The sequence below is a fragment of the Gossypium hirsutum genome, chromosome A08 (assembly GCF_007990345.1).
Source record: "Gossypium hirsutum isolate 1008001.06 chromosome A08, Gossypium_hirsutum_v2.1, whole genome shotgun sequence".
Lineage (NCBI taxonomy): Eukaryota > Viridiplantae > Streptophyta > Magnoliopsida > Malvales > Malvaceae > Gossypium > Gossypium hirsutum.
Window position 1 is genome coordinate 2259404 of NC_053431.1, and position 13053 is coordinate 2272456.

The 13053-nt window shown below is 30.9% G+C and overlaps 1 protein-coding gene across 3 annotated transcripts; it reads left to right on the forward strand.

Annotated features, from left to right (window-relative positions):
- The first annotated feature begins 181 nt into the window (after positions 1-181).
- On the forward strand, positions 182-4928 carry LOC107926104 (2-methoxy-6-polyprenyl-1,4-benzoquinol methylase, mitochondrial). Of its 3 annotated transcripts, none has more exons than XM_016856903.2 (9): positions 182-394; positions 1088-1198; positions 1726-1852; positions 1943-2004; positions 2370-2528; positions 2669-2813; positions 3629-3700; positions 4204-4312; positions 4573-4928. In XM_016856903.2, the coding sequence occupies exons 2-9, from the start codon at positions 1105-1107 to the stop codon at positions 4672-4674; spliced, it is 870 nt and encodes a 289-aa protein (XP_016712392.2). In that variant the 5' UTR covers positions 182-394; positions 1088-1104; the 3' UTR covers positions 4675-4928. The 3 variants fall into 3 exon arrangements, with proteins under 3 accessions (XP_016712392.2, XP_040931533.1, XP_016712393.2); XM_041075599.1 differs by having other exon boundaries at positions 4550-4663; XM_016856904.2 differs by lacking the exon at positions 1088-1198 and having other exon boundaries at positions 190-394.
- Positions 4929-13053: the final 8125 nt, after the last annotated feature.

Consider the following 13053-nt stretch of genomic DNA (forward strand, 5'->3'; position numbering starts at 1 on the left):
TTTTTTATTATATTAATAAATTATCCTTTTTTCAAATAAATTTGTCAAATTAAAAAACAAATATTAATGTTTCGGTTGATTCGAGTTAATTTTTTAAAATTAACGGGGTCGATATGGAATAAACCCACCCCCGACTCACCTGGGATATTTACAAAATTATCTCTCTTTATATTTTTATTTACGATTTAAATCTCCCGAGACTTTTGTCCCACTGCCGCCTCTGTTTAGTCTTTAGTACCCTAAAACCCCAAAATTATCAGTGATTTTCGTTATTCCATTGATCCTTTCGCCAATATCCAACGCCATCTCTGTCTTCACCATTTTCAGTCACGATCGAAATCTGCTGGGCCCTGGAGGTTTCGTTTCTCCATACAAATCGACACAGTGAAAGCAGGTTATTCTTCACATTCTCTTTTTACTTTTTCTTGGATAAATTTATTTGATTTTCTCTGCTGAAAAGCAACATATACATTTGTATCGAGTAAGCAAATTTGTTGGCAAATCTAAATTTTTGAGGAGTTCATTGCATTGACAAATCTTTGATTCACCACTGTTTTATAAATCAAAATAATTGAGTGAATTGTTAATTAAAGAATTGGCTTGAAGCAATGAAATGAAATAAAATTCGGGTCGGGGGACGGGTGTAGAATTTCGGGTCGGGGTCGGGGTCGGGGTCAGGGCAGGATATGTTACGAGTTAGTGAAATTTAACTAAAAAGTTTCTAATTCTCTACCAGCTAGTAATTCTGTTTATATAATATGCTTAAGCTCCAGTTCTCTTTAAATGATTCATACTCTGTTGAATTTTGGATGTTATTATTCAATCCAAATATGGGATAAATGGTGGGTTGTTTCCAAATTTGCTAATTGCTTAACTATAAGTTATAAGAATTTTATTTGTATCATCTTCTTAATTGTAGAGGACTCATTTTTTTTATGTTACTTGGATTTGGAGCAAGTTTATATGCTCAATTTTGTATAAGTTTTTTTCATTTTTATATCCCATGTTTGCTTTGGAGAAAATGAAGAATCCGGGTAATATAGATCTTACTATTGTAAGTAGAAAGTGAATGTGAGCTTTTCTGTAGGCAATCCTTGTAGGGGAATGGCTCTCAGGCTGGTAACTAAGAATCTCAGCGGTCGAATTTCGCCCAAGCTGTGTTCTGCTTCTCTGTTACATTCACATGCCACAAGTTTTGGTATTTGTCTGCTTCTTTCTTTCTCTACAGAAAAATAAATAAAAATAAAAGAAAGAAAATGAAATATTGATTCTTGCTTATTTGATTTATTTATTCAATTTTGCTCATCAATATATTTGAAATGCTTAGCATATCTTTATGCATGTTTTCAATGTCTTCATCAATACCTTTGCGGTTCTTCCAAGAGACTTTATGTGGTTTTGTTTGTGCCTTGAAACATGAAGATCCGAATTACTATAGGCAACTTCACTTTAGATGGAAATATGACACTATTTTTTGTAGCACACAAATTGGAAAATAGATGGCTGATGTGAAAACCATGGAAGTATAGGTTTCGGAAGTAGCTATTTCTTATCACAAAAAGGTCAACTATGCATATTTCGTATCCATATACCAGATGCATATATGCGATTTTCTTTGCTCTTAATGCTCAAATCTCAAATACGTCACCCTATACTTGTATCTGAATTCCTACAACCTCCCTTGTGTCACTATCATTATGAATTTTACTAGTGTTATGTTTTCAGGGTTTAAAGAAGTACGAGAAGAAGAGAAAAGCCAAATGGTTGGTAAAGTCTTTAGCAATGTTGCTTCAAACTATGATCTCATGAATGACTTCATGAGTGGCGGACTACATAGACTGTGGAAGGATAGGTTGGATTTTGTATGCATTTTTGTTCTTATTATTTCACTTTTATCATCTTGTTGCTTTCTCTATTTTAAATCTTCTGCCCAATTTATCAGATTGGTTTCCAAACTGAGCCCATTTCCAGGAATGAAACATCTTGATGTAGCTGGTGGAACAGGTAGGCTTTCCTTGTTGAACGAAGTATATGTGCATTTCTTGTAGTGGATAAAGCATAAACACCGGCAAACAATAAATATGGTGAGGTTACGGGAAAATATAAGAACTGCAAAAGTGAAAAAAGAATTAGGCTAGCTGTTGTAGTTCTATTGGTTGGATGATTAATTTGGGCAATGTGAGTATAATGAATAACACTCATAATAGTATGACCTTGGAAGTGAATCTTAGCTCCTTAAAATGAAATTTATTTGTCATTTTCTAGTGTAAAATCAAACGAGACAAGTTTGGGGTGTTACTATGCTTCATTCTATTTTCTTGATGTAAACTGAAGCTGTATTCCTTAGGTTAAAAATGCTGAATGTGCAGGTGATGTTGCTTTCAGGATTCTGGAAAGTGTTAACAGCATCAAACGCAGAGCATTACAAGATCCACTCAATGATGACCTACAGGAAGAAACTCGGATATATGTCTGCGACATCAACCCAAACATGTTAGATGTTGGAAAAAATCGTGCCCTAGAGAAAGGTAAATAAAAGAATAAGTTTGTTGTTGAATGGATTATATTTTATCTCCTAAAGGTGAAAAATTATTTGTGAGGGAAATTTTGTACGTCACCTCAATGTTACTATTTCTTCTTTTTTTATCCTGTTTCCCTGTGCTTTTAGGTCTTGGAGAAGACAAATCTCTTGTATGGGTGCAAGGAGATGCAGAAGCCCTAAGTTTTGAAGATAATTCAATGGATGGTTATACCATTGCATTTGGAATTAGAAATGTCACCCACATAGAGAAAGTTCTTTCTGAAGCTTATAGGTAAACTTCAAACTTTTGACCTCCCTTTCTTTTGGTTCATAGTGTCATTTTCTTTACAGAACCGTCTGATATATTCTATATTCTAATTCCCTCTAGGAAACCAAGCCCATGTAGATAAATTGGAGAGACTGGTACTATAACTTGTTTAGAAAAGGGACGTTTTCTTTCTTGTGACCAACAGTAATCATGGCTTTGAGTAAAGTGATTAAGGAACTGAATATTCTGTAACTTTTGGTGAAATAAACTGTATTCTCTTAGCTTTACAACTAATACTCAAAAGTAGTACCAAGGTAGACTGCCGGATTATGACTTGAATTCATGGGGTTAGCAAATTTCCCAGGAGCATCTATGCATGAATGCCCTCGAGCTTGCTGTATTCTCGAACCAGTTTATGTATGAGATGAATTATGAAGATAATTAGAAAACATGGTAAATGAAATATGAAGCTGAATTCATCTATTCATTATAATACCTTGCTGTGGTTTTCATGCTGCTTATTTCTAAGTTCATGGTTCACTGGTTCAGCAAAAACTTGTGTCTTTTTCTTTTTCATTTTCATTATAGGTTAGACTAAGAATTGGTGTTAATTATATTCTGTGGCATACTTATGAAGTTGATTCTATGCAAAGAGAAAGAACATTCCATTTCCAACTTCCTTTTCTTTGTTCACAATCTCGTAATTTTAAGAATTCGCTACCTGTTTTGTGCTGTGGACCTACTTCCATGCAGTGGCACAGACTGTTCCATAGCTGAATAAGGTTTGTGTTATGAATTATAGTGTCTATAATGTTGGTGCCCATCTATCTCTCTCTCAGGGTTTTGAAATGGGGAGGAAGATTCCTTTGTCTCGAACTGAGCCATGTTGACATTCCTGTATTTAAGGAACTGTGAGTATCCTTCACCCTTTTCATATTGAATGCAACTGTTCGATAAAAATTTCTTTTAGAACATAAACGATCTATGCAAGTTCCCTAAAGAGTGAAACTTTTGTTAAGACTATACCATTTTGCTTTATATAAATTTTCATTTAGCTACTTTGTTCTTGCAAATTTTTTACTTTACACCATAGAGTAATTTTTCTACCATACTAAATAACCTTTTAAGAAAGTGATAAATTCTAGAAAATAAAAGCTGGAGAATCTTTGACATGATTCACGTTTAAATTACATGCCAAATAAACTACTAATTGTAGAAAACTAGTACATCAATGGAATCCTCATTTTCCAACTAATAAGTATCCATCTTGTTAACTTTCAAAAATTCATGTGAGATTTCATTTTACAGCTAGTCTTAGTGGAGCTTTCTTTTGGCACTTTATGTATGTTCTTCATATTTTATCAGATTCAGGTTACTTTAGTCTTGTTCTAAGAACTTTTTGCCCTTCATGCAGGTATGACTTTTATTCTTTCTCGGTTATCCCACGACTGGGAGAGATTGTTGCAGGTGATAGAGAATCTTACCAGTACCTAGTTGAAAGTATCCGCCGTTTTCCACCACAGGTCATAATTAAGTCCTCCATACCTTCTTATTACTTCTGAGTAATATGCAATTAATTACTTGATGCATTTTTGATTACCTGGAAAATAAGTTAATTCAAGGTGGCTAGAAATCTGGAACATAAAGTATGAAATTCTGGGATTTTCATTTCAAGTGAATTGCTCAAGTTTTTCTGGAGTTATCGGTTCTGTATTCATCGGTGATCCTAATTTCAGCTCCGCTGTGTTGCCATAAAATAATTATGAAAAATTCATCAATGCAGGAGAAGTTTGCTTCAATGATTGCGGATGCCGGATTTCAGAAGGTCGAGTATGAAAATCTTGTCGGGGGCGTGGTTGCCATTCATTCCGGTCTAAAAATTTAATGGTATATCAAGCAATTCTTCGTTTGACTTTTTATAATAACTGAACATTATCGGCATTCTTTGCAACGAACTACCGCTGCCTGCTTGCTTCTGTTCGATCTAGATGGAATGACATCGTGAGAAGCATTTAGGTTCAAGCATGTTGATCTGTTATGCATTTTCAGCTTTATTTTATATTTCTACTAATGCAAAAAAGTTCCCTGCACTGTACAGTACTTGATGTGAAATAAATACTCACCTTGAAGTTTTCCCTATTATTGAAAGCAAGTTTTGAAGATTCCAGCTTTGATGTAAGAAAACAACATCCAAATATTTTTAAGATTCAATCGGGGAATTTATCGGTGGAATTTATCGATATGATTTTGAGTTGATTTAATGTTTCTATCATATCGGTTTAAAATAATATTTATTAAACAATAGAATTTTTTTTACATCAAACAGATGATTAGAAATATTTAATTTACATCAAATTTGATAAATATAAAACTAAAGTAATTTACACATTTTACATCAATTTAAAATTTAATAAAAATATATTGATTTTTAAATCTATTAAGTCAAATTAGTTCAATTAAATCTATTAAATCAAAATAATTAAATTAAATCTATAAAATAGGTTTAAGTATTTGTTTTTATTTTATTTTATTTTATTTTTGGTGAAAAATAAAAAGAAGCAAATTACATTGAATTAAATTGCTCAAAAGTGCCACTCGCTTTGTCTTGTTATAAAATCTCTAAAACTTCATTGCAAACATTATTGAAGACCTATAAGCTTGACTTCTACCCCAAACTTAGTTTAGCCAAACCGATCCATAGTTATGTTGTCTTTTTTATGTATATATTTAATCCACCATTGTCCTTTCAAATCTCATAACCCATTGGACCCTCCTAAGCAAAGTGATACTTAAATCCTCCAACTTATTACCAGTTAAAGCTTGGACCACATCTAGATTATTTGTATGAATCTCGACTCATTTATATCTTTTGCTAAGTAGAAGAAATAGTTCATCTAGAATATCTCAGAGTTCAGCCTCAAAAATTGCGCATAAATCCTTCAGATTTGATTCATGTAATAATCAAAACTTAAAAATTCTCAATCATTCAATCAGCTTGTTTTTAAACTTGATAAAAGAAAATAAATCAATTTTTTATATAATTTTATTTCATTGTAAATAGTCAAACTAAGCAAATGGTCGACAATACATTGTTGTTTAACAATAAAAATAGCAAAGACATTGATTTGAAGCAGGTATCCCAGCAATATCCAAGCAAAAACCATGTCCATCTTGAACCCCTGGATATTTAAATTCGCAATTTTGTTCACAACAATCATCACTGCAATGCTCACTGCATGGTCCTATTCCCACATTGCAGCTTTTAGTTCCCGGCCCCTTGCATTCATACACGCATTTGCATATTCCGTTTTCATCACATATTCCTTTCCCATTCTTTGAAGTTTCACATTTAAAATCGCAATTTTCATCACATTTCCCTAATTGTTCTTCACATACTGCACCATTTATTTTACCTATTTTTACAAAAAAAAAATGTATTTAAAGTTGCTAGAATCAAACTGGGCCGATCAGTACATCAATTCAACGGAAAAGATTAAATCAATTGATTCATGAATTTATCTGAATCAATTACATCAGACAAAGAAATATGATCATAATACCTGAGGTGAATAGGAGAAAGATGGCAAAAATATATAATGGAAAGAAGAATTTAATCATTTTTTCTAAAACTTTCAATTATTTTATTTGGTTTTGTTTTGGTACAAAAGATGTTATATATGCAAAAAGAAGGGTGGTCCAATTTCAGCAATAAATTTATTCTTTAATTGGTATTTTATATCATTTAAGGAAATGAAAATTTCTCACTATATATAAATATTTTAACTATTGAGAGCTGCAAATATAAAATTTTAGATACGACCCAATATTTATTATATATTGTCACTTATTAGTGTGAAAAAAAGAAAGTACATTTCAATAAATAAACTTGAAACAAATTGATTGAGTCATAATTCGATTGGTATGGATTGTCAATATAAGAGTACGTAAGTTTGAAAGCGCTGAAGCGTATTATCCTCTTATTTATGGGTTGAGAAAGAACTATAAGTAATTCTAATCATTATATTAAAAAAAATATAATCGAAATCTATAATGAAATTACGGTAAACATCAGAAGGTATAAACAATAACATAAGATGAAAGCAAAAGAACACTTTTAAACTAACAGAAAGACACTAATGGCCAAGTTTATGACGTCCGCTATAAGATGCTTCATAAACGTGTCTAAACAGTTGAGATTCCTTGCTTATTTTTAGAGTTGCAGAGTTACTAAGATAATTGAATTTCAATATTTTCCAAATTGTATACTTACATTTTTAAATTAATCCTTCTAATATTTTATGTAGACAATGGGGATTGTAATTGCTTGTTGTACCATACTTTTACTTATCCTTATATTTTACGAATTTAAAAATTAGGGTAAACTATAAAAATAATCACTTTTGTTTGCCTCAGATCATATTTTAGTCATTTATATTTGAAATTTTACGTTTTAGTACGTTTTAGTCACTTACAGTATCGTTTTGTTATAAAGTGGTTACTCTACCGTTCAACTCCGTTACCTCCTTAACGGTGGTCCTACGTGGCAATCTAAATAGGTTTTAAATGCTAACTATAGAAGCCTAAATTACCCAAACCCCATTTACAACCAACAACCCAAAACTCAATTTCTAAACAAACAGCCCAAAATAAACCCATACAAAGACCCATTAAACCCCAACATAACCCACAACCCAAACCCATCAACTAACAACCCAAATTCCACCAAACCTTAGCCCATCCCAATCAAATCAGCAACCAAACCCTAGGTGCGGCTTCAGCTTTTTGACCTCTGCCACCACCCACCGCCACTCCTCTGTTAGCCACCTGCTCCATCATCCCTCTGCACCTGCAAGGAATTAAAAGGAAAGGATAGCAAACATAAAATAATAAAAAGGAAAGCATTTGTAAAAGGCTATAAAAGCCATCAAAAGACAGTGTAATGGGGGGGACGAATTTTTGGATGAATGAAAACAGTAGATTCGGCCATTTTAATACCAACCAATAGACTTTAGATCACCAAAAAGCAGAGAATAACACCAAAACGGAAGATAATCAAAAGCAAGAATAAAAATAAAGAAACAACAGAAGGTGATTGGCATCTTTTTCTTTTTTCTTTCTTCTTTCGAAATTTCTTTTTTTTCTTTTTTTCTTTTATTTTTTTCTCTCTTTTTATGTACATACACATATATATTATTAAAAATAAAAAAATAATGAAAAAATAAAAAAAAGTTACCTTTTGAACTTCCGGCCACCGCGCGACGGTGGCGCATAGCAGAGGTACGGCATCGGAGTCTCACCGAAAATCCCCAGGCTGAGAGAGGGCTGAGAGAGAGAGAGAGTGAGAGCTTTTTTGAAGAGAAAGAAAGAAAAAATGATTTTTTTACAAAATTTTTGCTTTTTATAATAATATAAAACGACGCCGTTTTGCATTAAAGACCCAAGACATAAAACGACGTCGTTTTGCCCTAGGTCGGACCGACCCGACCCATACCCGCTAGAGGATCTGCGTGTTTTTGATTAATTGGTTATTTATGCGCGCGGTCCTTCCGCTTTTTCACTCTTTTACAATTAAGTCATTTTTTATTTTCAATTTGGCCCCATTTGTTTTGCGCTTTTCAATTTAGTCCCCTATGAAACGCGCGTTTTTGGGGTTTGGGGAAAATTTCTCATTTGATCCCCCTATACCTCACGCGCATTCAAATAAGCCCTTACTTTTTATTTTTATTTCGAATTTGCCTCAAAATTTCATTTTTCTATTCAATTTCGTTATTTTTTTACTTTTCTCATTATTTTATCTTAATTTAAATATCAATTACACTATTGTCACTGTGATGATTATTATAGTTTTACTTATTAGCATTTCATTATCACTATTTCTACTTAATAGTTATACGCATATATATTATATATTATTATTAATAGTTTTTTATTATTATTTGTCTTAATATTATATTATATGTATACTCTTTTAATATATTAGGCATATTCCAAATTCTATATTACGTGTGCGTATATATATATTTGTAACTATATTGTGCATATATTTTATATATATTATTATGCATATATTTTAGCATCATTAGTTATACATTTTTTATACCATTGTATGTATATTTCTAATACTATTATTATTATTATATATATATGTACGTGAATGTATTTATGTAGCGTATGAATAGATTTTTTTCTATCATCATTTCTAATATACGTATATATTGTATATATTTTATATATCATGTATATACTTTAATGTTATTAGTTACATATTTCTTATACCATTTCATATATATGTTTTTATATTATCCTTATTATTATTATTAATATTAGTATATGTTTTGTTATATAGGTATATATATGTATATTTATACATGGTATTATTTTTAATTACCTTATTTTAATTGTACATACCCAATTTTGCCAACCTATTCCTAAATACTAACCCAAATCCCTAAAACCCAACAGCCCAATACCCCTAAACCCACTTACAACCAATCAGCCCAAATAACACCTAAAAACCAATAACCCGTTAGCCCAACTAACCTAAACCCATTACAAATTAAACCCAAACTAACCTAAACCCAAAACCCTGTAAGCCCACTGACCCAATAACCCCAAATCCCATTAGAAACCCTAAGTTCAGCCGAACCTACCCCCCACTTGCGCCACCAACCCTCTGACGGCCCCATGCCACTGACTGCCGGCCACCTGCTCCACCAGCACCACCCATTCCCTACAAGCAGCAATGAAAGGACAGAAAATTATATAAAATTGATTTGTAAAGGGCTATATAAAGCCGAATGGAAAACTGTAAAAGGGTCCCCTTTTTTAAAAAAAAGAAACAGAAAAAGAAACATTGAATTCTGGATTCTGTCTATATCCATATGCAAGGATAGCATCAGACTAAGCAAGAAAATAGCAAAGATCGAAGAATCAAAAGCTAAAAACTAAGGTTATTTCCTTTTTTTATATTTCTATTTCGTTTTAAAATCTATTTTATCACCCATACACATAAAATATAATAAACTAATAAAATAAATAAGTAAAATATAAAAAATAAAAAAAGAGAACTTTTTACCTTTTTCGGACACCGTAGCCTCTAGTGGCCGTCCAGTGACCGGCCCTCTGGCCGGTAGCCCCCCTCTCTCCCTCCTCTCTCTTCCTCTCTTTCTTTTTTTTTTCTCTTCCCCTCACAAATGATTTTTTTTCCTGAAATTAGGCCTATTTATAGCCCTCCAAAACGACGTCGTTTTGGACTAACCCGTCTACTGATCCGACCCGCTTCAAGGATCCGCGTGTTTTTTCATCTGAGGGGCTAATTGCACTTTAAGCCCCTCCGCTTTTTCATGCTTTCACAATCAGATTTTTTTGTTTTAATTCGGCCCTGTAATTTCATCCGTTTTTCAATTTAGTCTTTACTGTCACGCTGCGTTTTGAGGGTAAGGCAATATTGCATTTTGACCCCTCCAAGTTATGCGCGTGTTTTAATTAAGTCCCTTTTCTTTGTTTTTATTTTAAATTGGCCTTACAACTCTGTTTTTTTATTTAATTTTAGTCCTTTTTTATTCTTATTTTCTTATTAAATATTCTTGTTATTTTTATAATATTAGTATTTTTACTATTATTATTATTATTATTATTATTATTATGTATTAGCTTATGTTTTATTATACAATTATATACTTATAATACGTATACATGCTTAATATATTTGTATATATTTATGTAATATTAGTACTAAAGTTTTTATTTTAATATGTAATATTACCTAAATGTTTTAGTATTATATGTATATGTATATTCTTCATATATTATATATATGTGTTCTTAATACTATACTTTACATATATCATATATTTTTAATGTTGTATTATTATGGTCTAATACTATATTATGCATATATTTTTTACATGTATATTGTGTACATATTATCTAATTTCTTATATATATTATGTTTTTTATGTTATTTGTTATATGTTTCTTTTATTATTCCACATATTTTTTTAACTACCATAATATTTATATATATATTTTTCATACAATCTTATGCATATATTTTACATTATTTTATTATCATTAATATTAGCATATGTTTTATTATTTATGTATATATCCTTAATACATATAAGTATATGTTTCTGTAATATTATTCATAGGTATTTTCAACATTATTATTATGCATATATATATTATGTATGTCGAAACCATTTTTTTTGAAAACGGGGATCGACTTTGTTTGAAAGTAAAAATTAAAACGGGATTCGCCACCAATCTTTTATCAGGTGTGATCGGATCACCTTTGTTTTAATAAATCAAATTTAGTTTACTAAAACAGGGCCTTTTGTCTACGAAACTTGAGAGAATGAGTTTGGGAGTCGGTTACGTGCGAGGAAGGATTAGCACCCTCGACACGCCCAAAAAATTGGTACCGAATTGATTAGTTATTGTCTTAATGTCGAAAACTAAAAAATCGGGAAGGGACTTGAAATACGATCTTTTCTATTAATATTGATTTTAAAATTCTTGAATTAGCTTAAATCAATTTGTTTAAAGATTTCCTTATCTCGAGATGTCGGAGTATCACATCCCATAAGTTAGGACACAATACCATGAATTCCCGAGCACAAGGTTGTCTTTTAATTTAAATTGGAAATCCGTGTATTTCAAAACTCAAAAGGATATTTAGCTATTTAAAATCAACGAGAGAACCGAAACCCCGTAAGTTAGGGCACAATTCTTCGATGCTCCAAAATGCGAAACATTGCCTTATTTATTGAAATTAATTAAAACATGAGAAAAAATATTCCTAAAGTGAGAAATTAAAAATAGATAAACGACGCAAAAAATGATATCATTAATGAAAAATATTAACATGGAATACTAGAATATTAGAATAACAATAACAATGATATTTAAAAAAAAGAAAATAAAAACAAATCATGTACTAATAATAAAATAGGAAAAATGATAAATTTGGTAATAATAATATAAAATAATATGTACATAAAAATACATATATATATATGTGCATATAATAAAAGTATGTAATAATAATAATATCTACAATAAAAAAATATTAGGAAACGTACATAAAAAATATATACATAAAAAATTTTACAACAATAATATAAAATAATGATATGTACAAAATATATATATGTACATAAAATATACACTAATGTAATAATAATTATAATAATACTAGCAATAGTAACAATTAGTAATAATAATATATACACAATATGGTATTTTAAAAAAAAATATATATATTTATATATAATAAGATTTAAGAATATATACATAAGATGATATAAAATACATACATGGAATAGTATAAGAAATATATAACTAACTGCATTAAAAATATATATACATAATATATATAAAATACATATAATATATACGTATTAGAAATGATAAAAATTATTAACACACTACATAAGTAAATAAAATATAATAATACTAAAATAATTAATTTAAATAGTAAAATAACTAAAAAAGGATTAAATTGAACAAAAAAACAAAATATTTGGGGCAAAATTGAAATAAAAATAAAAGGAAAAGGACTATATTGAACACGCGCGGAAACAGTGGGGGGCCAAAACAGAAAATATTCCTTCCCCATCAAAACTCAACATAGCAAGAGGGACTAAATCGCAAAGCGCTACATACTTTAAGGCCAATTTTTGACAAAAAAAATCATTTTGAAGAGAGAAAGAAAAAAAAAGGAAGGGAGAAAGAAGAGAGAAGGGAGGGGGGAAAAGGAAATCCGGCCAAGGGGGGCCGGTTACCGGCCGATCGTCGCCGGCCACCGCCCACGGTGGCCGGAAAAGGTAAATAATTTTTTTTAACAATATATGTATATATAAAGAAAGAAAAAAAAACAACACAAAAAAAAAGAAAGAAAAAAGATTCGAAAGAAGAGGAAAAAAGAAAAAAATGCAACCTTTTTATTGATGTTTCTTTTGTGTTCAAAATTTGAAGGGATTTTTGTATTTGTCTCCTTCTTCAATCTTTGTAAAATCCCCCTCCCCCTTTTTTACATGATTTTTGAATGGCTTTTTATAGCCATCTTTTACATGACTTTCTATTATTTCTTTTTCTATTTTGTAGGTGGTGGTGGTAGACAATGGATATCAAAAATGGGAGGAAAAATGGGGCAAGTGGGAAAGTGGCTAGGTGGCTAGGGTTTCTTAGTTTTTTTTTTGGGTTAGGTTTTTTTCTTTTTTCTTTTTTTTTTGGGTTAGGTTTTTTTTGGGGGGGCTTA

Excerpts from the sequence above, each read along its gene's own strand:
- LOC107926104 (XM_016856903.2), top strand. The coding sequence starts at position 1,105 with ATGGCTCTCAGGCTGGTAACTAAGAATCTCAGCGGTCGAATTTCGCCC. Across the intron at positions 3,701-4,203 it reads ATTCCTGTATTTAAGGAACT|GTATGACTTTTATTCTTTCT; the intron begins GTGAGTATCCTT and ends CCCTTCATGCAG. Across the intron at positions 4,313-4,572 it reads TCCGCCGTTTTCCACCACAG|GAGAAGTTTGCTTCAATGAT; the intron begins GTCATAATTAAG and ends TCATCAATGCAG.